Source organism: Marmota marmota, unplaced genomic scaffold (assembly GCF_001458135.2).
Source record: "Marmota marmota marmota unplaced genomic scaffold, marMar, whole genome shotgun sequence".
Taxonomy (NCBI): Eukaryota; Metazoa; Chordata; class Mammalia; order Rodentia; family Sciuridae; genus Marmota; species Marmota marmota.
Window position 1 is genome coordinate 2,056,175 of NW_026000283.1, and position 24,382 is coordinate 2,080,556.

The window sequence follows — 24,382 nt, forward strand, 5'->3', positions numbered from 1 at the left end:
GCTCGGGAGCCCTCCACAGCCCCAGGCCCCCTCTACCTTCCCGGAACTGGGGTAAAGGGTGGGGGATGGGATCGTGCAAGAAAAAGCCTCCGCCTCTCCCTCTCCCTCTCGCTCGCTCTCCCCCCTTTCCAGTAGGCCTCTGCCTGGGAAATCTGGGCCCTTCAATCCCACATTCGCGCTACAGGGGTTTGTCTGGGGCTTATTTTTGTAATTTGAATTTCAAGGTGCTGGTGGTTGCGGGGGATGGAGAATGATAGGGAAGACATTTATTTCTTTGGCAATGTAGGTCTTTTGGATTGCAGAAAGAAAAATCTCCCTTGTTCGTTTGATCCCCTCCTGATGAGGTGGGGGGGATGTCACCTCGAGAAAACAAGCCCTCCGCGTCGTACCCCACTAACCATATCCCACACCGAGAAGCCGTGCATGCTGGCTTAGGAAAATTTCCAACGTCTGCACCCTCACCCTCTCCGGCCCCGCCCCCGACGGTATAGTGTTTCACTCCAGGGCCACCCAAATGGTCCCCCAAACCGGCCCCAAGCCTTCCAGGCTTCTACCTCCCTCTCCTAGTGGGCGCTGCTGGTTCCCGCAGGTTTTTATTTTTTATTAAATTTTAAACCCAGCGTAGCCAGGATGAGTTGCTACTAACATGTTAGGGGACTGTTCTCCCATCTATTAAAGCCAACTCTAAAAAATGTGTCTGTTTCCATAAGACATAATTCACTTGGATCGAGCAAGACATGCAAATAAAACTACGAAAAGCTTTGAAAAATTGATACTAAAAAATAGGATGGAACATAAGGTGCTTTGATGTATAATAAAATTGCAGAACGGATCATTTATATGTGGATTTTTCCCGTTTACGAGTAGACATATCGCAATTAAAAAATGGTGGGTAATTAAAATTATGCTTTAGAGATCTCGAGTGGCTTTGTCTGAATCATTATATGATACTTACGACCAAATGAAAAGCTTTTGCATGAAATTAACATCTTTCGCCATGAATTAAAAGAGTAGTTTTAAATTCAGCAGTTGCTTAAGTGACATATTTTACTGTTACAAGGTTGACTAAACAGAAAGACAATTGTAGTGTTAAGTGGAAAACACGAGGTACCTGGAGCAGTAATACAACATTGGTGATTAAAACTGGGCCGTATACCAAGCATCAATATAAATCAAATGTGAAATCAGAAATGTTTCTAGGTAACCTTTTATTTCCTAGACTCTGCAAATGTAAGTGCTGAAAGTCTCATTTGTATAAATGTTGTGGAATTTCTAGATTCTATAAGTTTTTTGAATTGTGAAGTGTCTTGGGAGTAAAAAAAAAACCTATATTAAGCACTGAGTTGATTACTATATATTCATGAACAGCTTTAGCCTCATTAAAATTGCCCCAGTGGTACTTCATTTGTCTACACAGGATGGGGAAATGAGGTACTATATGTCAGGAACTTCCTAGACTACTAAGGTTTATTACTTTAATCACTATAACTTTCTTATTTTTATTTTTTGGAAAAATCTAAATAATTGTATACTACCTTGAATTCTCAAAGGGTGTACTAAAAGGTTAGATTAACCTTTCCCTCATGACCATCAGTTATGTTCTTACAGTGACACAAAGGCAATTGAGATCCAGCAGGTTGTTTTCCTTCAATTAAAAAACCACTTCCCAGACACTTTGAATATTGTGCTGATTATTTTCTGTCTGTTCCCTCAATTGCCCTTCTGATAGCTATCACGTCATCTACTTTCATCAGAAGGAATTGGTTAGTTTATAATAGGACACAGATGAAACAAAATCATAAAATCATTTAAAACAACTCTAAAATACAAAAATTCCAGTGGTGCTGACCCCAAGGATAAGGGATGCTACTGCACTAGAGCACACATTTTACTCCTGGGTTTCTACTATCCCTCTTACTGTTGATCAAGTGCCTTCCTCTCTCTAGTGGTCTTTGCCTCCTCATTTGCTGCTGCTTTTATTCTCTGGGGAATGGGAAACCAGATTATCAAACTAGCTAGAATTGTATATCAAATAAAAGCAAATAGGCTTCAGAATGAGAATACTTTAATGCTGAACAAAGTAGATGAGATTTAGTGAACTGACTTCTTTTTTTTTTTTTTTGTACCAGGGATTGAACTCTGGGCACTGAACTACATCCTCAGCCCTATTTTGTATTTTATTTAGAGACAGGGTCTCACTGAGTTGCTTAGCACCTCACCGTTTCTGAGGCTAGCTTTGAACTCTCGATACTCCTGCCTCATCCTTCTGGGCATGTACTACTGGGCCCAGCATGAATTGACTTTTTACATTTGGCTATTCAAAGATATTTTTGCTTACTTTGGTTCTTGGACTTAACCTGGCTTAAGTATCAATAAACCAGGTTAAATTCTATTAAAACTATTTTAAAATTTTTTTTTAGTTGTAATGGGACACAATGTCTTTATTTTAATTTTTTATGTGGTGCTGGGGATCAAACCCAGTGCCTCACACATGCTAGACGAGCGCTCTATTGCTGAGCCATATCCCCAGTCCCTTAAAACTGGTTTAAGTGATATTTAACATGATACGAATTGGGAGATGATATTATGGGTAGTGAGAAACTGAAGAAAAAGGTCATGGTCTTTAAGACAAGGTCTTTTCATGACCTTGTGTTGTATTTTCATGACATCTACACTACCAGATGATAAAAACCATAAGGGATCCATTATAATATTTTTTAAAATATTTATTTCTTAGTTATAGGTGGACACAATATCTTTATTTTACTTTTATGTGGTGCTGAGGATCGAACCCAGTGCCTCACACATGCTAGGTTAGGGCTCTACCACTAAGCCACAACCCAGTCCTCATTAGAATATTTTATTCACCTTTTATCTTTTCCTGTTTGAGAAATACATTTTGAAAACATATGCACATAGACAAATGAGAAGGTTTAGAAGGTAGGTATATTAAAATTTGTTATGGAAGATAGTGCCAATTAAGTTATTACCCATAGCTTTTAATAACACTACTCCAAATTAGGGATATGGTATTCTACCACAAGGTAAGCAAAGAAGTAATGAATAAAATCTTTTCCTAAAATTGAAGCTTTAATTTTGTGTAAGTGAAGCTTATTTCTCACAAATACTCATGTATAAGCGATACAGTAATTGTCACTGTTTGGAAACTTGAAAACTATAGACTTTTAAGGAATGATGAAGTTGTGGATTTTGATATCCATTTTTTTTTGTTGCTTTGAAAATTAAAATGAGACATAGATTATTGTTTGAAAGTGTGGGTTCAAGGTAATCTTTTGCAGATTTCTATTCCCATCCATCCGGGATTAAAACATTTGAAACATCTTACATAGATGATCTGTACATAGGAAAGTCTATAAATCAAGGTGATTGTTCTCTGATCAACACCCCAGAGTACAACTCTGACCAGGTCAAATTTCATAATCTTAGTTTGATTTCCACAAAGTATAAATTTTAATAAATGTTGGAAGACATGTTCATTAATTCTTAGAGCCATTTTTTTATGTTTAAGGTCCTCTTCTGTTATTAATTTTAATATAGGACTTTAGAAACAGATTGGCAAAGGCCATGTTAAAATTGACATATTAATTTTCACCAAATGATGTGTTTTGACTTATACAAAATCTTTGTTAAAACATAAATACTCTTGATGTTGGTCTTATTTTTTTTTGGGGGGGGGGTTGGTACCAGGGATTGAACTCAGGGGCACTCAACCACTGAGCCACATCCCCAGCCCTATTTTGTATTTTTTATTTAGAGACAGGGTCTCACTGAGTTGTTTACCTCCTGGCTGTTGCTGAGGCTAGCTTTGAACTCAAAGTCTTCCTGCCTCAGCCTCCCAAGTCTCTGGGATTACAGGTTTATTCTACCATGCCTGGCCCTGGTATTGGTCTTAATGGGTATATTTTTGTTGTCTTAATTTCTTAGAGGGGAGTATATTTATTCTTTACAGGTCCTTGTAAATGCAAGTGAGATAACCCCTCCACCACCCAGATAATTTCAGTCTTTTTAAGTTATTGGTTGATGTTTGTTTTCCCTAAATTGCAACTTTTAAAACATCAGTAGTTAATAGTTAATAGCTCTGATAAACTGCTTCTATAAATTATTTATTCAACTTAGTTTTACATAGTTTTCTTTCTAGTTAGAGAAAACAAATGTTTGCCAGTAGTTTAAAGCTTTACTATTAAATCATTTAAAATATATATGATCACATTGCATTGCACAAAAATTTAAATGTTCTAGTTAGACTATGAAAACAATCTTAAGATGTCTTTTCAGGAAAAGAAATCACATTCTTTTCTTCTGAAAGTCTGGTTTGCCTCCATTACACAAAGAAGTATTTCTGAGAATTGAGTATTTACTTTTCTTTAATTCTTGGTTTGTGGTTGATGATATGAGGCTATTCTAAAAAATTAAATCTTATTTTATGGTTGCACATTTATTTATGCTTTAAATTAAAAAAGGATGAAAAGGCTCAATGATTTACCTTTGGTTTTTATTCTAATTAATGTCATTTCTCTGGCTTTTCAGATTTTTTTTATTGGACCTCAGGTGCACAGAACTGGATTAATCATAAACTCTGCTTCATAACATGATCTCATCACTGGTCCATGCACGTCCCACATTGATTTATTTATTAAGTTATTTAATTACCCTTCACTTTCTTCAAGCGAGAATGATGACCAATTTAAAGACCTTGCTTTGCAAGTTGATGATATTTATTTCCTTTGAAATTCTAGAAAAACATTTCTCCGTTTCAACTCAAACTTGGTACTAAAGCTTCTAAATCTGAAAAGGAAATGGACCCAGAATATGAAGAGAAAATGGTAAATAGACTCTTGGGTAGGATAGCGAATGCTATAGTTAATTTTTATAGAGGAGATATGAAAGATGAAAAACCAGATGTATATTTATAATGTATAGAGAACCAGTTTTTAGAATTGAAAATTAATTTCATATATTAATCTATCATAATAATTTTTTCAAGTAAATTAATCTAATTTTCAGATGAGGTAATAAAGGATCAGGGAAACTATATGGAATAGTTGAAACTAGAAGCCACATCTCACTTTGTTTAGTGCTATCTATCCCATAATAAGGTGTTTTATGTTAGAAGTATTTTATCCACTGGGTGATGAAAATATCAATGACATTATCACTGTAGCCTTGTGACTTGAGAGAAATTCAGTCAGAAAGCTGGATTGATATTTCTATCTCCTCCTTGCTTTGGATATATGAATGTATATTATACATTAAAGAAATAGGTAATATGATAAGGCACTTTTTAAGGAAAGTATATTTGCACAGTTCTTGAAAGTATTACTTAAAAATATAATGGTTATACCTACATATTGCTTTGCTGTTCATTTAATTATTTAATTTTTAGTTGCTAAGAAGTTAACAGGTAGTTGAAAATGATTTTCCCCCTAAGGGGTTGTTTTTGCAGCCGTGTTATTAAAATAAATAGAAATAAAGTGTGTTTTTTGGTTGTTGTTAGCTGTTCCATAAGACTCTATCCCTTAATGTTTATGGCCACTTCTAATGAGACAGTTAATGTTTTAACAATTCTAAAAACAACATTCCAGTGTGGATGACATAAAAATGGAAAGTTTTTGGCTTCCTTCCAGCTAGAGGTCTGAATATATTGGTCTTAACCCTTGTATTTATGTTAATGAACTCTTCTGTAAGTTTCTGGTGGTATTAATTATGCATCTTTCATTAGCAATCAGCTATTCTCTACCCTGTGGTCAGAAAGTGAGTTTAAAAAAAACTCATCTTCATTTTTTTCTTTATCTAGAATGATGTGTCTTTTGATCTTTTAAGATTTTTGATTGACTCAAAGTTTATTGTATCTATATTGTACAAGTTGTATGTCCTTTACAGTTTATTGAGAACTTATAATAACATATCAGCTTTAAGTAGTTAATATATGTTAATGATTTTGTGTATATGTGTGTGTATGTGTGGGTATTCTTTTTACTCAATCCTGTCCCCTTCGGGGAGATACTTTACATACTGCTAGAATAAAATGAAATTTTCCGGATCACTGTAATGGAGGAGAAGAATGTTTATTATTTATTGTATATGACATTAAAATATTTTGAGAAAAGATGGTACTGTATTCTTAGATTTTAATTTCTAGATGAAGCTTGAAAATATGGTTTGTGTATATCATAGTTAATTTGTATTTCTATATTTGGGATATATTATATATTTGATGCTTAATTTTCTTACTATTTAGGAGAGGAAAAATCATGCTTTGGAAAGAGGATTTGTTTTCTAATTTGAACTGTTTAAGAAGGGTACTTCTTTTTTTTAGAGGGGGGATACTGGGGTTTGAACTCAGGGGCACTCAACCACTGAGCCACATCCCCAGCCCTATTTTGTATTTTATTTAGAGACAGGGTCTCACTGAGTTGCTTAGCGCCTTGCTTTTGCTGAGGCTGGCTTTGAACTCATGATCTTCCTGTCTCAGCCTCCCTAGTTGCTGGGGTTACAGGCATTGCCACTGCACCCAGCCAGAAGGGTACTTCTTTTTGGGGAGTACTGGATATGGAACCCAGGACTTTGGCACATGCTCTACTACTGAGCTATAATCTCAGCCCAAAAGAATGGTAGTTTTGGGGGCATTTACTGTCTGTCAGATCATTTGGGTTCTATTCAAACTATTTGTAAAAACATTTTCAAATTCTGCTACTTACTGGCTGTGGAAACCTGAGCTAGTTCCTTACCCTCATTGTGCCTCAGTTTTATCATCTGTAAAATAGGGATGACATTAGTAACTACCTCATAGATTTCTTAAAGAAATTCAAAATATGTTTAAAGCACTCAGAGTATTGTACAAAGTAAGTGCAATATAAATGCAGAGTAGCTTGAATGAATAAAAAAGAAAATCTTCACTTTTTCTTTTGTTTTGTGAATTAGAAAGCAGACCGAGCAAAGAGATTTGAATTTTTACTGAAGCAGACAGAACTTTTTGCACATTTCATTCAACCTTCAGCACAGAAATCTCCAACATCTCCTCTGAACATGAAATTGGGACGTCCTCGAATAAAGAAAGATGAGAAACAGAACTTAATTTCTGCTGGAGAGTATGTTGGCATTCCTCTCTCTTTCTCCTTTTTCTCTTCCCCTGCTTTCTGTTCCTCCTCCCTCCCTTTTCCTTCATTTGGTATTCTATATTAAAAATGAGTTTATTGCCAATGTAAATATGTTTTAGAGATAAACAACATTTTTTATTCTCACCAGAAATAAATCAGTATCAATGTAGGACAGTTCTATCTAATTCTGAACAAGACCCTAGATGACTCATTCTTTTTCTGTGAAAGATGTTAGCAGTGCACACTGACTAAATTGACACCTTAGCATTTGAGGTGAATGTGACTGTGTTTCTTTTCTTTTTTTTTTTTTTTCAATTCAGCTATCGCCACAGGCGCACTGAACAAGAAGAAGATGAAGAGCTACTGTCAGAGAGTCGGAAAACATCGAATGTTTGCGTGAGATTTGAGGTGTCCCCTTCGTGTAAGTACTTCATCACCTTGGTGATTTATTTTTCAGTTTGATTTTAGAAAAGTTTTACTTGATTGTTTTAATGAAAGCATGAGACATCCTTAATTTTTTTCAGATGTGAAAGGAGGACCCCTGAGAGATTATCAGATTCGAGGGCTAAACTGGTTGATCTCCTTATATGAAAATGGAGTCAATGGTATTTTGGCTGATGAAATGGTAAGGAGATGGTACTTTTTAGTATAAGTTTAAAATACTTAAGTTGACCTGCTCCTAACTTCCATACACACCCAGAAACTTTATTTAGTTATTATGATGAAATTATTTAAGTAACTGCTGAGCACAAAATTGTTACGGAGATTTTTGTCAAATGGTACAAAAACCATTGTACTTTTGTTTTTGTTTGTACTTTGTCTTCCAGGAAGCACAGAGCCAAGTTGAATTCCTACATGGATCATCTGTGTACCCTTTGATGGTCTGCCCTTTGTGTCTTTTCTTTACCTTTAGAATTACTTATTTTCCTTGGTACTACTTTATTCCTGTTTTACTGTTAATTTGTGTACCATGTTTTCATTGTAGGCTACCTGACATCTTTTTGGGAATGATGTGGGGTATATAAACCAAACAATAAGTGAATGAATGAATACATTGATTAATGAATAAATGTAAATGTCTAGATTTATGAGTAATCAGAAAAAGACTACATGGACTAAGGAGCAAGTCAAGATCAATGTTAAGTCTTGAAACAGTGGAGTGCCAGGTGGAAGTCAGAAATAAGCTAAAAGAATCATGGACATATAAGTAAAATAACCAAAGAGGAAGAAGTAAAGCCATGGAAGATGCTACTTAAGCAGATAAAGGGAGTATATGAAAACCTAGATTTGTGTTTTAAGACCAAATTAGTAAAATTGGATTTAAGAGAGAACAGAGGAAATTCTAGATCTGTTTAACCCAACAACATCATATTTATGAGACTCTGGAGTCACACTTGCAGTCACTTACTAAAGGGCCATGTACCAACATTTGCCTTATGGTGTCTTATATAGTCGTCATTCCCATAGGTATTTTTCCCTGGGTGAGCATCTATTAGGTGTGTGGCACAGGATCCTTTAACAAAGGGTCAGCAGCTTCTTATACGTACATATTCTGATTTGGGGACTCTAGTCAGCTCAGAGGTGGAGAAACTTAGTTAATATGTCAATAGGGGAGGACCAAGATTATTTGCCCCAAACACTTTGTAGTTATAACTAGTATAAGGTGAAGGCTCTAGAGATGTTTAAAGATCCTGTTAACACCAGATATATTTTTTTAATTATTAAAAAAGAGAAAGTTGGGCTGGGGTTGTGGCTCAGAGGTAGAGCACTCACCTAGTGTGCTCTCTTAGCATGCGTGAGGCACTGGGTTTGATCCTCAGCACCACATAAAAATAAAATAAAGATATTGTGTCTACCTATAACTAAAAAATAAGTAAAAAAAGAGAAAGTCACCTAAAAGGACCATAGAAAATTTGAAAAAATAAAGAAAAAATAAAATAAAATTATAATTATGATGTCTAGAAATAACGACAAGTGACATTTTGCCATATTCCTTTTTAGTCTTTTTCTTTTGGATATGTTTATTTTGCATAGTTGAGATCACATTGTATAAATAATTTTGCATTATGATTTCTTCACATTTATACATTTTTCCATGTAATTACAATATTTTGTAAAAAATAACTTTTTTTACTGCAGAACAATCCTAGGGAGATACCATAATTTTATTCCACCTTTATTACTATGTATTTTAATTGCTTGATATGTAGTATGAATAAAATTTTGGTTTTTCTGTATCTCTCAGATTATTTCCATAGGATTCCTGAAAGTGGTATTACTTTGTTAAGGAGTGTAACCATTTTAAGGTTTTGATGCATATTGTCCATGAGACCCATCTCATTGACATATCAGATAAGATAAACCCTATTAAAATTGTTTTCACGGCTGGGGCTGTAGCTTATTGGTAGAGTGCTTGCCTAGCATGTGTGAGGCACTAGGTTTCATCCTCAGCACCACATAAAAATAAACAAATAAAATAAAGGCATTCTGTCCATTTACAACTACAAAAAAATTGTTTTCAGCTTAGTTTATAAAGAGAAGTATATACTTTATACAGAGATAAAGCCAAAAGCTGTTATTGATTGATTGAGCCCTGCATTGAATCCTGGATTGAATGTAGGGCTTCATGAATGCTAGCTAGGCAAGTGCTCTATCACTGAATTATAATTCCAGTCCAAAAAGCTGATTTAAAAGGCCAAACAGTATAGCGTGTGGTTACCTTTCTCATGGGTTAGGTGGCAAGTTCAATATGTATTTTTTAATTGTCCACTAGACTAGTGATCTTTAAATGTCTGGCTTCAAATCTATGTTCTTTTGTGGTTCTTGACGTCTTTAAGAATGTGGCATGACGGAGCTGCAAGTCCTCGGAGATGCATAGCTTGAATATTTAATGTCTGGGCTGTGATAATGTTGGGGAGAATAAGAAAGAAACACTGATATCTAAGCAGGCTGCTGAAGAAAATCTGTCTTTGTGACACACACACACACACACACACACACACACACTCGTGCGCGCGCACAATTCCTAGCTTTGAAATTACTAGAAAAATTACATATTAGCTTGCTTGTTCCTTTAGGAATAAAAATGTCCTCAATAGGGGCTGGGGCTGGGGCTCAGTGGTAGAGCACTGCCTAGCACGTTCGAGGCCCTGGGTTTGATCCTCAGCACCACATAAAAATAAATAAACAAAATAAAGGTATTGTGTCCAACTACAACTAAAAATAAATGTTTAAAAAAATGCCCTCAATAGAAAGTTACTTGGTTAAGCAGCATTTGAAGTTCAGGTTCTTGGTTTCTTTTTATCCTCACAGTAAGTACTAAATTGAAAAGAGAGAGTGAGTGTGTGTGTTTGTGTGTTGGGGGGGTTGCTTTATAAAAAGACCTTTTTCCTTTCATTGGTAAAAACATAATTCTCACTGTGAGACAGTTGGCAACTATCTTTTGTAATGTTACCAACAAATTCTTTCACTAAAGAAAGTACATTTATGGATCTTTTTCCCCCTTGTGATGATAATGCAGGGACTTGGTAAGACTTTACAAACGATTGCTTTGCTTGGTTACCTGAAGCACTACCGAAACATTCCTGGACCTCACATGGTTTTAGTTCCAAAGTCTACTTTACACAACTGGATGAATGAATTTAAACGATGGGTCCCGTCTCTCCGTGTTATTTGTTTCGTCGGAGACAAAGATGCAAGAGTAAGTGAGAAACAAGTTTAAAAAGGGCAGTCAAGAATAACATCATATATATAGTATTGCTGTTAAAGACTTAGGTCAACTACTACTAATGAATAATTTTTAAGTACTTTGCATACATTATTAATTATCACAACATCCTATGAGGTTGATTGTATTACCTATTAACAACAGACAATCTATTATTATGCTTCATCTGGACTTATTTATTTTTTATATATTTATTTATTTTTATGTGGTGCTAAGGATCGAACCCAGAGCCTCACACATGCGAGGCAAGTGCTCTACCACTGAGCTACATCCCCAGCCCACTTACTTATAACTAGTTTATTAACTTAAGCATTTTAAAATTTTATTTTTAAGTGACTTTTAAAAAATTTTATTGGTAGTCTGTGTTCTCACTGAGTCTATAATTTGTGTTATTTTGAAGTCAGAAATGTGTAAATTTGTATAACTTAAACTTTCAAATTTTGTCTTGGTATAGTCATAAGTACACACACATACACAAATGGAATCTTTCATATGTACCAAGAGCCTTATATTTTGTGTTTATGCAAGACATATACATATCTGTGTATATTATCAGATAATATTAGAAACTCGAGTTTCGGGAGGAGGTATTTAAATTAGCCATTCATCAATCTTGTAGGCTACAATTATTTTAGGATGTAGAATTAATCTAAAAATATTAAATTATGCAAATATATAGAATGAATAATCAGCTTAGAAAGCATATTATTAAACTTTGTCTTTATTTTGCCTCCAGAGAACACAGGAAAGTGTTATTCTGTTTTACATATTTAGATAGGTTATCAAAAGATAGTCTCAAAAGAATAGTATCATAATGAATTATGTAATTTTATCCTCGTCATTTTTCTTGAAGAAAAAGTACTTAAATTTATTTAAATTTAACTTATAAATAATTTAAATAGTGAAATGCTGAGTTCATAAATTTAGAATTACAGCTTGTTTTGACTATGCCTAATATTTCCCAATAGGAAATTTGTCACTATGAAGAACTCTTTCTGGTCACTGCTGTAATTCAATATAATACCACTGTTTATAAGATTTTATATTTACAAAATACTGATCTTTTGCTAAAATTATTTCTTGAAGATCATAAAGAAAAGAGAAATATCTAGGCTTTTGTTTTTTGTAATGGCTTGGTAAAAATGCAGTTCAGCAGCTTTACCTGTTTTATGTAATCCAGAGTTTCATGAAGTATCTGTGGAAGTTTTTAAAGAGACAGTAGATGTATTTAATTCATTACTGCCCTATGTCTACCCATGGATTCTGGTAGTTGGAAAAATTTCTTAAGTTTGAAAAATATTCTTCAAAGTCAATGTTTTTCACATTGTGAGTTGCCATTCATTAATGGGTTGTAAATTCAGCTTAGTGAGTGGTGAAAAAAAGTTTTTTAAAACATTGAGAAAAGGGCTGGGGATGTGGCTCAAGCGGTAGTGCACTCGCCTGGCATGCGTGCAGCCCAGATTCGATCCTCAGCACCACATACAAACAAAGATGTTGTGAGCTGAAAACTAAAAAATAAATATTAAAAATTCTCTTTCTCTCTCTCTCTCTCTCAAAAAAAAATTTAAAAAAATTGAGAAAAAATAGAACATTAAGCAGACTTTCATACTAGAGTACACATGGTTTTGAGGAGCCTTTAAGTTGTTTCTTTCTATGTAAAAATACTGAAACATATATGTGTATACTGGTTTGCAACTTAAGACGTAATTTTACACTGGGCCATGGTAAGAAGAGTTTCAAAACCAGTGTTTATCAGTCATATAAGTAATTAATATACCATGTTCAGTACTTAGAGATTAATGTTGAGATAGATAAAGTCCAGATCATTATTTGTAGACAGATTTGATACCACATGGGTCCTTCTATTATTGTGGCCTTCTGTAAACATTGTAAGGTCAATATTTTAGTAATAAAAATCTGATGTAGGTTATAATGGGTATTTAATTGAGTTGGGAAGTTATTAGAGATACTCTTGATTCTCTCTGATACTAAAGTGGTCCTGAAGCATATGGAGGTGTGATTCCCAAAGATGGCTTTGTGACTCCTACCTTTGTCTGTCCCTGAGGTATCTAAAGGTAATGGACATGGAAACAGATGTAGTTTTAGTTTTGTCTTTGCTATTGCTTGAATGACGGTGAGAGTGAATCTCAAAGGACCTGAACTTTATTACCTACAAAATGAGAGCTTTTTGATTATGTGACGTTTAATATTTTATCAGGATATTTAACTCTCAGTCTACCCAGTAGTTACAAAATTTCAAAACAGAGCTAATTTCAGTTAAAGTATATATATGTTCTATGAAACGTGTAGAAAGAACCATAAAACTGAGTGTTCACAAAAATCAAACAATGATAAGGTTTTAGCAGGACTAAATGAGGTCTGGCACCTCCAAATATGTGATAATTTCCCAGGTGCAACTAAGATTAGTACAAATGCCTTTTTTGCTGTCCTCTACTTTTAGTCCAGGCAATCTAACACACATTGGACATTTAGTAAATATTTCTTGAATGAGTTCACATTGTTTTTGGTGCATAGCTGTGAATTATGAAATAAAAACTTTGTAGTGGACAGTTTATTTTTAAAATTTTTTATAGACATTTTATTTCTCTAATTTTGTATTGGTGCATTATAGTCATACATAATAGTGGGGTTTGATGTTACATATTTGTACATGCACACAAGATAACAATATAATTTGGGCAATATCTTTCCCCAGTATTTCTTATTTCTGCCACTTCTCCCTCCTCCTGGTCCATTTCCTCTACTCTGGTGTTCTTCCTTTGATTTACATGAGATCTCTTTCCCCCACCTTTTTTCCTCCAGAGCTTCCACATATGAGAGAAAATGTACAACCCTTGACTCTCTTGAATTTGACTTATTTTGTTTAACATAATGTTCTCTAGTTCTATCCCTTTTCCTGAAAATGACATATTTTCATTCTTCCTTATGGCTGAATAAAACTCCTTTTAGCATATATAGCACACTTTATTTACTCATATTTTGACAGACGTTTAATTTTTTAAAATCTCAAAATGCTTAGTATGACTCCAGTTTGCAGATGATATTCACAGCTGAATGAATACACAGACTATAAGCACATACATAATAGAGAGAAAAATATTTCTATTTGTTATTTTTTTGCCATTGGGTAGTATATACCACATTTTATTTCTCCATTGGTGGACATCTAGGCTGGTTCCATAGTTTGGCTATTGTGAATTTTGGTGTTATAAACATGGCTATGCATGTATCATTGTGGTATGATGACTTTTTATTTCTTTAGGATAAATACCAAGGAGTAGTGTAGCTCAGTCATATGGTGGTCCAATTTCTAGTCTTATGAGGAACCTCCATACTTATTTCCATAGTGGTAGCACTATTTTACAATCCCACCAACAGTGTAAAAAACAGTTAAATTTTTTTTGGTACTTTGGATTGAACTCAGGGGCACTCAACCACTAAGCCACATCCCCAGCCCTGTTTTGTATTTTATTTAGAGACAAGGTCTCACTGACATCCTAGTGTCTTGCTTTTTGCTGGCTTTAAACTTGGCGATCCTTCTGCCTTAGCCTCCCGAGCCACTGAGATTACACCACTGTGCCCACCCAGAAACAAGTTAAATTTTGGGGGGCTGGGGATGTGGCTCAAGTGGTAGCGCACTCGCCTGGCATACGCAGGGTGCTGGGTTCGATCCTCAGCACCACATAAAAAATAAAATAAAATAAAGATGTTATGTCCACCGAAAACTAAAAAATAAATATTAAAAAAAATGTACAACTCATCCCTGCTAGGAAATGAAGGAATATATGAGAGTTCTTGAAAGGTTAGAAGCATTAATGTATATTGAGTTTTTTCTTTTTGTTGAAACTAGATTATGTTACTAATGCTTGAACCTTGTTAAGAATATAGTGTTTAGAAAGACTTAGTTTATCCATTAAGTCAGAATTTTGTAATTCAGTGATTGGTGATGTGAACTTTTCTAGTTCATTGGCTATCCTGTACTCATGTAAGGGAAATCTTTGTTTCTTTTCTGTTGAATATATCAGCATTGTGTCTAGATAATTGAGGACAAGGATATCTTTGGGCCTTAATTTTCCAGTCTCTAAAATGGATGAGATTGACTGATTCTCAGGGTCTCTTACAACTTTTAGTATTATCTTGAAACTTCAATTCTTTGATCATCTTTTCAGCATTTTCTAATATAAAGAACTTTATTTTGCACTACTAGGCTGCTTTTATCCGTGATGAAATGATGCCCGGAGAGTGGGATGTTTGTGTTACTTCTTATGAGATGGTGATTAAAGAAAAGTCTGTATTCAAAAAGTTTCATTGGCGATACCTTGTCATTGATGAAGCTCACAGAATAAAAAATGAAAAATCTAAGGTAAGTTCTCAATATCTTTATTCACGTTTTTATTTATCTATCAGGTTTATTCACTTTTCTGTATTTGAAATAAAAAAGTAATGGAAGATTGTGGTTTTATTCATGAAAGGTGAATGAAAATCAGTTTTTAAAATGGTTTTAAAGTCTACATTTATTGACTACAAGACAGATGAAACTTAAGTATAATTTAATTTAAAGAAAATTAGGTGTTCATTTACTGTGCCTCCTGTTACAGCCTACTCTGTAATGCTACAATATTTTAATATTGTTGTAAGAATATTTGGTGTACAAATGTCCTTTGCATTGACTTATTTTTTATTGAGGAGCTACCTTGTGTGTATTCATGTGGATTAGAAAAAAAGAATTTCCTGGAATTATCTGACTTGTGCGAATTAGAGTGTGGTGTTAACATTGAAAAATATCAATATTTATTGCCATTCAACTCCATCAACAGTAGAAAAAACTTCAGTTATTATGATGAGCCTGTCTTTGGATCACTGGGCTACTTTGGGAGAAACAGGGACAGAACTGGAGCAAAACCACCAGGTGGATCATACTAATTTCAAATTGGAACTAATAACCTGATAAGAGGACACATGTTAGAGAATAATTATTATTTAAGTGTATTATAAAAATAAAGATTTTTGTTAAGATTACCATTCTGTTATGTTTTTTGTCATAATTTTTGTGGTCTTAAATTTGGAAAGAGCATAAACAGTGTCTGGGAAAATGAGCTTAATTGTGGTAGTGAAAAATTGTGACCAGGTCAAATTAGAATTTGGCTAGGAATGTAGGTGAATGTGGTTAGTGGGGAGAAGGAGATTGTATTATATAAGGTGATAGTCTGGATTCCATGGAGAAGTTCTGACTATTTTCTGGGGATTGAACTGGAAAAAATAAATTCTTCAAAGTAGGGGAGGAGTCTTAAGTATAAATACTATCTGCATTCTTTCAGCATAGAAATGTCTAGAATATTTTGTTGAGTTGTGCTTCACTGCAGGAGTGTCACCTGAACTAGGATATTTCCCCATAAATAATTAATTTTTGAATTATACTGTATTCAGAAAACATTGGTTAAATAAAGTATAACCAAATGTTGAACATTACAACAAATAAAACAACACTTATATAAGTCTTATTTTTCTAGCTTTCAGAGATTGTTCGTGAGTTCAAGTCAACTAACTGCTTACTTCTAACTGGAACACCTTTGCAGAATAACTTGCATGAACTCTGGGCATTACTCAACTTTTTATTGCCCGATGTCTTTAATTCTGCAGATGTAAGTGTAAATTATACTTTTTTGGGGGGATGGTGCTGGGGGTTGAACCTAGGGTCTCGAGTATGATTATATGTACTCCTATCCCTCACTGAGCTACATCCTCAGTCCCAAGGACTATTTTAAATATATTTTTCTGTTGTTCACAGATACCTGTTTTCAAAGTGTAGAATATAGATTAAAATTCATAATTCTTTTTCATTTGTAATTCTTTACCTCTGTGTGTTGGTTTTTCTCAGGGAGAAAATTCTCAGGTACCAAATTTTAAAATGATGGTATTTAGGGAAATACTTTCTCTTGAGATTAACTTGCCTGTTCAACTTTGCCTATATCATGTTGCTACCACAACTTATGATATAAACTGAGTTCAGAATAGTACATTCAACGTTTTCTTTTAATTAAGTTGGGGGACTTAAAACATATTTCTGTATATGATGTGGCAGAAGTAATCTTTTAGGGAAGGTTTTATTACAATTATACAAAATAGTGAGAATCATTATGCCGTTATTGTATATGCACATAATATAATTTCAACCATCTTATTTCTCTGTACCTTCCCTTGATTATTGTAGGTATCTCCTGCATTCTGCCCCTCTTAGCAAGTAGATTCATTCTCTTCTCAAAGAGAAGAGGCATTGTAGGCATTAACATTTGGTGAGTGCTAAACAACTTATGACATGTGATTTAAAAACAGTGTATTTACAAAACACAACATTACCACAGGGCAGCAAACTGAATCAAGTGAACTTTGGAGCTTGATTTTTTTATTCTTAACTCCTATTCTTTTAAACTAGATATAATATTACTACAGTATGGGAAAGTCTAATGATTTTAAGGAAAAATTTTGTTGACCAAGTTTCTCTAAAATGGGGTCCAAATTTTGTAACCGTTCCAGTATTCTACCTATTTCAGAAGTAAGTAATACTGACCAGCACAATTAACACATTTCTGGGATGGGGTTGTGGCTCAATGGTAGAGTGCTTGCCTAGCACGTGTGAGACACTGGGTTCAATACTCAGCACCACATAAAAATAATAATAAACAAATAAAAGTTGTAAAAATGATTTTAAAAAAGAAGTAATACTGGCCATCACAGTTAATACATTTCTGGGCTGGGGCTGTGGCTCAGTAGAAGAGTGCTTGCCTAGCATGTGTGAGGCACTGGGTTCAATACTCAGCACCACATAAAAAATAAATGAATATAATACAAGGTATTGTGTCCATCTATAACTAAAAAAATTTAAAAAAACCCAATGCATTTGTGAAAGTACTTTTAAAGTGAATTATTTCTGTATTGACTGCATAAGAACTTACGGTAATCTAGTTTATTTAAAGAAAACCTGTGTACTTATTGCTGAATTTTTATCCCTCCACAGGACTTTGATTCATGGTTTGACACTAAAAATTGCCTTGGTGATCAAAAACTCGTGGAAAGACTTCATGCAGTAAGTAATAGCAGACAAGAAAATTAATGAATTACATATAACTGAGCCAGGAACCAAACTGCCATAGAATCTGAACTTTTGGGTTTGTCTTTTGGCTCAGTTTCATTGCTTCTTTCTCAGTCTTGCTGATAGCCTCTTTGGCTAGCAAACTTCACTATATCCTCTGCCTCTGCAAAATAGCTTTTTTGCCTTGGTCTCTTCTGTGATAGTGCAGTCTTTCCCAGTAGAGGCTCTTTACTGTCTCATCTCCATCGGTCCTCTGGATGGCATCAGTATTCTCCTGGTTCCCCAAGGCCAATCCTTCTTCACCTTCATGTATAAAACTCTTCCCTTGAAATTCAAGCTATCTTTCAGTTTCACACTATACCCATTCTCTTCTTTATCATTTATCAACAGGTAATTCCCTTACATTCATTGAACACTAGTTTTCTATTCTTCGATAGCAACGTCATATATTTCTACGTCTTTAACTCATGTTATGTCTTTTGTACCTGTTCGATTACCTTACAGAGACCTCCCATCTGTGGACCCCTGCTGCTTCTTCCTATGTATCAACCAATTTCTGTTACAGATTTTAAAATCTTTATTTATTTGTTTGTTTTATGTGGTGCTGAGGATCAAACCCAGTGCCTCACATGAGCTAGGTAAGCTCTCTACCACTGAGCTACAATCCCAGCCCTCTGTTATGGATTTTTTATGTATCCATTAATAAGCCCATTTTATGTAACTTGAACCACTCTTTTTTTGGCCAGTTCTCCCAAACATATTTGCTCCCTTGACTGTCTTTCATACCTGCCCCCAAAATTGTGAATTGGAATAATGTAACTGTCTCTTTTTCTTCTGGGTTTGGTTTCTGCTACCACTTATTAACAGAGTGATCTTCTTCATACTGGGCTTTCTCAATATTGATAAAGAAGTTTTACAGCTCTACAGATTGAAACTGCTGTGATTTCATGTCCTCTAACAAATTGGGATTTCATGATACTGGTGTTTCTTCAACATGATCATCTATGCTCTGACAGATATTTCAGACCTTTCCCAGTCTCCTCAAGATTTCTATTCTACATATCTCCTGCCTTCTGCCTCTCTTTGCAAGTAGATTCATTCTCTTCTCAAAGAGAATATAGAAATCATTATGTAAGAACTCCTTTAAGGATGTGTATCTTTCAAGGATGTCTACATATGTGTTAACCTTCTCAGGTCAGTGAATAATTCTTTAATGTGAACTTTGGATCTCACCTCTTCTTGTTTCCTTATGGACATTTTTCTGCTTCCTTAAGGTCTTTCTCCTCTGATTTATCCTTTCAATTGACTAAATTTTCTACCTTTCTCTCTATATTAGATGGAACACATAAACCCTATATGATATCTCCCTTATTAAATAAAAACCCAGTGTTACTGAACTAAGCCTGTTTTGCCATCTGCACAGTAAGCCCATCATTGCAACAATGAATTTTGCAAAAGAGAAGGAGTTTATTTGCAAGATGGCTGAGCCCATGGATGTAGAAGACCCAAATCTCAAATCTGCCTTTCTGAGGATGGGTTTTGGGAATATTTGTGGGATAAAGAAGCAGGGTATTCTGAGGTGTGGGGAAAGGTGATTGGAGGTTAAGTGATCAATGATCTGTGCATACATAATCAGACTTCTTGGCTCTTCAGAGGACCCGTGGTCAGAAAACGGTGGCATTACAATAACCTGAAGGTAGAGTTTTGGGCCTCCTGATGTGAAAAGGTCACCCATTGGACACCAGAACAGGCCCAAGTGAAGAGTCAGTGGTTTTGACAGAAGCAGCTTTCAACTGGAAAGTAACCTAGACAACCATTATCACCATAACTCGTGTATCTACAACAAAGCTAGCGGGAGCCTAATAATACATGGCTGTGTCTCTTGGCTGGTTAATTATCAAAGTTAGGATTTTGTCCTCCCATGGAATCTTGGAGACTGAGGCCTTATTTCTTTGATGGTTACATTCCTGAGAATGGCCGTCAGGTCCTTGATAGATACTTCTGAGTTGCAGAAGACATATATTTACAATTGGAAGTCCTTCTTTTAGTAAATGCCCAGTAGATGGGTTGTAGTCCATTGAGCCAAGAGCTCAGTTTTTCTAATCCCACACCCACCTAACCCTCACATAAATATATGACACTGCTCTCTGATTGTTATTTCTTTGATGGCCAACCTTCTTGAAAGAGCAGTAAACCTCTTCCTCTCCATCTGTACTACCTAATCTCCTATTCACTCTTGAACCCATTGACCACTGGTTTCAATCCATTCCATGCAGTTGAAACCTATTTCACAGTCTTTGTTTTTTTCAACTACTGAGCCACATCCCCAGCCCTATCTTGTATTTTATTTAGAGACAGGGTCTCACTGAGTTGTTTAGCAACTCATTGTTTGGCTTTGAACTCTTAATCCTCCTGCCTCAGCCTCTTGAACCACTGGGATCACATAGTCTTTTGAAGTGACTTTCCAGAGTTTGAATTAAGGGTATACCTTTTGGTGAGTATCTTAGCTTTTCTGTAGTATTTGGTATTGCTAACCACTCCTCATGCTGAAAACTCTTTCCTGCTTGGTTTCCCTAGAGATTTACTCCCATAGTTTCACTTTCTGCCTATATACTGGTAACTACCAAATTGACCTCTTGTATCTCTTTCCTGAGCTGTACAGTATCTTTCCCTTATTGTCACTTTTGTTTTCTGTGATTTCAGTTACCCACAGTCAACCATAGTCCATATATTAAGTGAAACAAAAATTAAAAATATTAAAAATATTAAGAAACAAAAATTTTGTAAGTGTTGAGAGCCACATTCACATAATTTTTATTACAATATATTATTATAGTAGTTCTATTTCATTATTGTTAATCTCTTACTACACCCAATTTATAAATTAAACTTTATTATTGGTATGTGTGCATAGGAAAAAACAGTTTACATAGGATCCTGTACAACCTGTTGTTTCAGGCATCCACTGTTTTGCCTGAAACAACAGGTTGCTCTCTTTCTCTCTCTCTCTCTCTCTCTCTCTCTCTTTCTCTCTCTTTCTCTCTTTCTTTTTGTACTGGGAGTTGAACCCAGGAGTATTTACCACTGAGCTACATTGCCAGTCCTTTTTATTTTTTAGTTTGAGGCAGGGTCTCCCTAAGTTGCTGAGGCTGACCTTGAACTTGTGATCCTCCTGCCTCAGCCTCCTGAGTTGCTGATACAGGCTGATACCACCAATGCCCAGCGGGACTACTACACTTTTCATATTCTACTACCTTCTGAGTCTTTTTGCTGAAAATATCTTACTCCTCATAGTCTCTCTTAGATAAGGTTAAGAACCCCAAGCTTGAAACCACAAGTCTTATTTTTACTCTTCTCTTTTCCTTATCCCCCATAGATCTCTAAATAAAAACAGCTATAATTTATTGAATGTCTACCATGATAAATCTCTACACATGTATTATCACAAATTTCCACAGCAGCCTTGGAGATAGGTATCAGTATCCCCTTTGTAAAATACTTAACTTTATGCTAACCAAAAATATTTTTTGGAATGAATGAGGAAACAGAGTTGGGGAAATTAAAGAACTTGGACAGATTTGTTACAGCTAATCAGGAACTGAATTGGTCTTAAAGTTAGCTTAGTTTGGATTTGAATTCTGCTTCCACTAATGAGCAAATGGCTTCTATGAACTTATGAAAATTGAAATAATCACATTTACCTAAAGATTTATTTTAAGGATTAAATACTATATAGAAAGTTCATGGCTCCATGTCTAGCACAATGTAGGTAGATATTCTGCAGTTTGGAACATTATTATTTTCTTTTGATAGTATCTGTCTTCCATGTGTACACTTTTTTCTCTTTTCATCCAGACTTCCTTAACATTGAACCATTTTTTTTCTGCTTTTATTTGTTTAAATACTTTGAACTGACCAGCATTTTGATTTCATTTTTGGAGAATCTTTGATTAGAACTCTTGACCCCAGATTTCCTCTCAGGTTCAAAAATCTTATATCACAGCAGGTTTTTTTTTAAACAAGTTCTTCAGTGCTTATTCAATAGTCAATAGTCTTATTGTCTTAATTTTTAATATATTTTGTGCTATCAATCATGACCATCTAATTTAGGTTCCCTATTTTTGGATGATGCTGGGAATTGAACTCAGGGCCTCATGAATGCTATCTACTCCCTCTTCCACTGAGCTATAACCTCTATTCTGATTTTCTACTTGGCTATTACTTGGTTGGTAGTGTTTATAATATTATAAAATGAGAAGTAAATTACACATTAGAATATTGTTAATAAGATGCATATTTTTAATATTTAACACTTAATACATTTTTATAAAATCTATCCTGTTTTAGGTTTTAAAACCATTTTTGTTACGTCGTATAAAAACTGATGTAGAAAAGAGTCTGCCTCCTAAAAAGGAAATCAAGATTTACTTGGGACTGAGTAAGATGCAACGAGAATGGTGAGCTCCTTTATTTCCATTATCATTTATTTGTGTATAAAATTTACTAAAAATTATCTTTGTAGTTATTTAATTATGCCTTTAGTTCAAAATTACATTTTTTATTTAAATGGTAAGTTTTGTAGTTCATACACTTTAATAGAAGACAGATAAATATTTTATTTAACCCTTGGAAAGAGTAATGGTTTTGTAGTCTATAAATCTGTGTTTGAATCCCATTTGTTTCTACTTCATAGCTGTTTAGCTTGGGTAAGTTAAATAACCTAAGTGATCTTTCTGTAAAATGGAGATATTAATACTTAGCTTATGAAGATGATGTTAGGATTGAAGGGGGTAATGTTACAGGTAGACTTGTTGGTTACTTTTGCTTTCCATTATCAGTGAAAATAGTAATAACTATAATAATGATGGAAATGATGATTAAAACAATGATTTTGGATAAAGATGAAAATGATGATTAAAACAATGATTTATTACAAAAAAGAGAAGCTTGAATGGTTTGATAAATACAAGCAAGCAGAAATTGACAGGGAGTCATAAGGAATTATAAATAGAACATGTTAATAATAATTTTGCTAAAAGAAGTAAATGTTGCTTATTTAAAAATTAGAGCATATAAAAATATATAATTATTTATCTACTATACAAGCCAGTATGAAGAGAGATTCTTTGAACTCAGACCTGAGATTGAATTTTGCTTTGTCCCTTGCTGTGGCCCTGAGTAAGTTATTTAACTTCTCTTACCTGCCTGAATTTCCATCTGTAAATGGGCATGATATCAGTAGATACCTTAGAGTTGTGAAGATTTAGTAAGATCATTCACTCAACACCCTTGACATAATACCTGGCACTTAGTACAAGTTTGATATTATTAAATACTGGTGAGGTATATACATAGGTTTCTTTTTTCCTAAGTGAAGTTCTAGAAAAGATAATGCAAAATATTTCCAGGAACAGAACAACAGCAACAAAAGACCTGTAAAGACAGGTATAAGAAATTGAGATTGTAAAATTTTTAGTGCAAACATGTTTTTTTAACTCAAGTAAAAGTTGGATGCCAGTTTTCAGTCAATATTGTAGTTATTGAGTAACCATCAGATATAATTCTCTGAGTAATTGTCAGTTGAGGGAAGTTGTTGGTAATAATGAGTAAAACAGGAGAAGGATAATACAGGTCTGTAACAAACATGGGTTAAAATGTTCAAATCTTGGTATTGCTGATATTTAGTCTGAACTCAAATCTTTTTTTTTTTTTTTTTTTTTTTTTCGGTTCTGGGGCTTGAACTCAGGGCCTTGTATATGGTAGGTATGTGTTCTATCATTGAACTACACTCCCAGCCCTCAAATTAAATCTTGTTGTTTTTCTATAAACAAAAACTGAATCTGATTGCCAAAGGAACATTTATTTATGACATTAACCGTTCTAATAATGGATGATTAATTATAGTTTAAAATTTTAGGTATACAAAAATCCTGATGAAAGATATTGATGTTTTAAACTCTGCTGGCAAAATGGACAAGATGCGACTCTTAAACATTCTGATGCAACTTCGGAAGTGTTGTAATCATCCATATTTGTTTGATGGTGCTGAGCCTGGTCCACCTTATACCACGGATGAGCATATTGTCAGCAACAGTGGCAAAATGGTTGTTCTGGATAAACTGTTGGCCAAACTCAAAGAACAGGGTGAGTAATGAATTTTTATATTACTGTGGAATAAATTCATATTAATTATTTGTATATGAATAAAATTTTCCATATTTATTCACTCAGCACATTATTGAGTACTTAATATTTGTCAGGAATTGTCCTATAGGCTCAGTGTTCAGAGATGAATAATAGTCTCTGCCTTGGAGAAGCTCATAGTGTAGTGAGGAGGAACAGTTTGTTGTGATGAGTGCTATAATATGTTAAGGAACTGGGAGTTGGAAAGTCTTTACAGAGATGATGTTTGAGGTGAATGCTGGA

At 34.5% G+C, this 24,382-nt stretch overlaps 1 protein-coding gene and 1 non-coding gene across 6 annotated transcripts in view; one reads left to right on the forward strand and one right to left on the reverse strand.

Moving 5' to 3' along the window:
* Positions 1-4,557: 4,557 nt before the first annotated feature.
* Positions 4,558-4,629, reverse strand: LOC125614403. The gene has a single exon (XR_007345005.1). It is a non-coding gene; the product is annotated as a small nucleolar RNA SNORD112 (small nucleolar RNA).
* Positions 4,630-4,686: 57 nt separating this feature from the next.
* Positions 4,687-24,382, forward strand: part of Smarca1 (SWI/SNF related, matrix associated, actin dependent regulator of chromatin, subfamily a, member 1) — a 91,302-nt gene continuing 71,606 nt past the window's right edge. For 4 of the 5 annotated variants that reach the window (XM_048797057.1, XM_048797058.1, XM_048797059.1 and 1 more), the window contains exons 1-10: positions 4,688-4,844; positions 6,943-7,109; positions 7,439-7,539; positions 7,643-7,743; positions 10,639-10,818; positions 15,074-15,229; positions 16,377-16,508; positions 17,882-17,950; positions 22,304-22,413; positions 23,874-24,100. In XM_048797057.1, coding sequence (XP_048653014.1) covers positions 4,818-4,844; positions 6,943-7,109; positions 7,439-7,539; positions 7,643-7,743; positions 10,639-10,818; positions 15,074-15,229; positions 16,377-16,508; positions 17,882-17,950; positions 22,304-22,413; positions 23,874-24,100 — 1,270 coding nt within the window. In that variant the 5' untranslated portion in view covers positions 4,688-4,817. Of the gene's footprint in view, positions 4,845-6,942; positions 7,110-7,438; positions 7,540-7,642; positions 7,744-10,638; positions 10,819-15,073; positions 15,230-16,376; positions 16,509-17,881; positions 17,951-22,303; positions 22,414-23,873; positions 24,101-24,382 lie in introns of all 5 variants that reach the window. The other variant, XM_048797056.1, reaches the window with a different exon arrangement.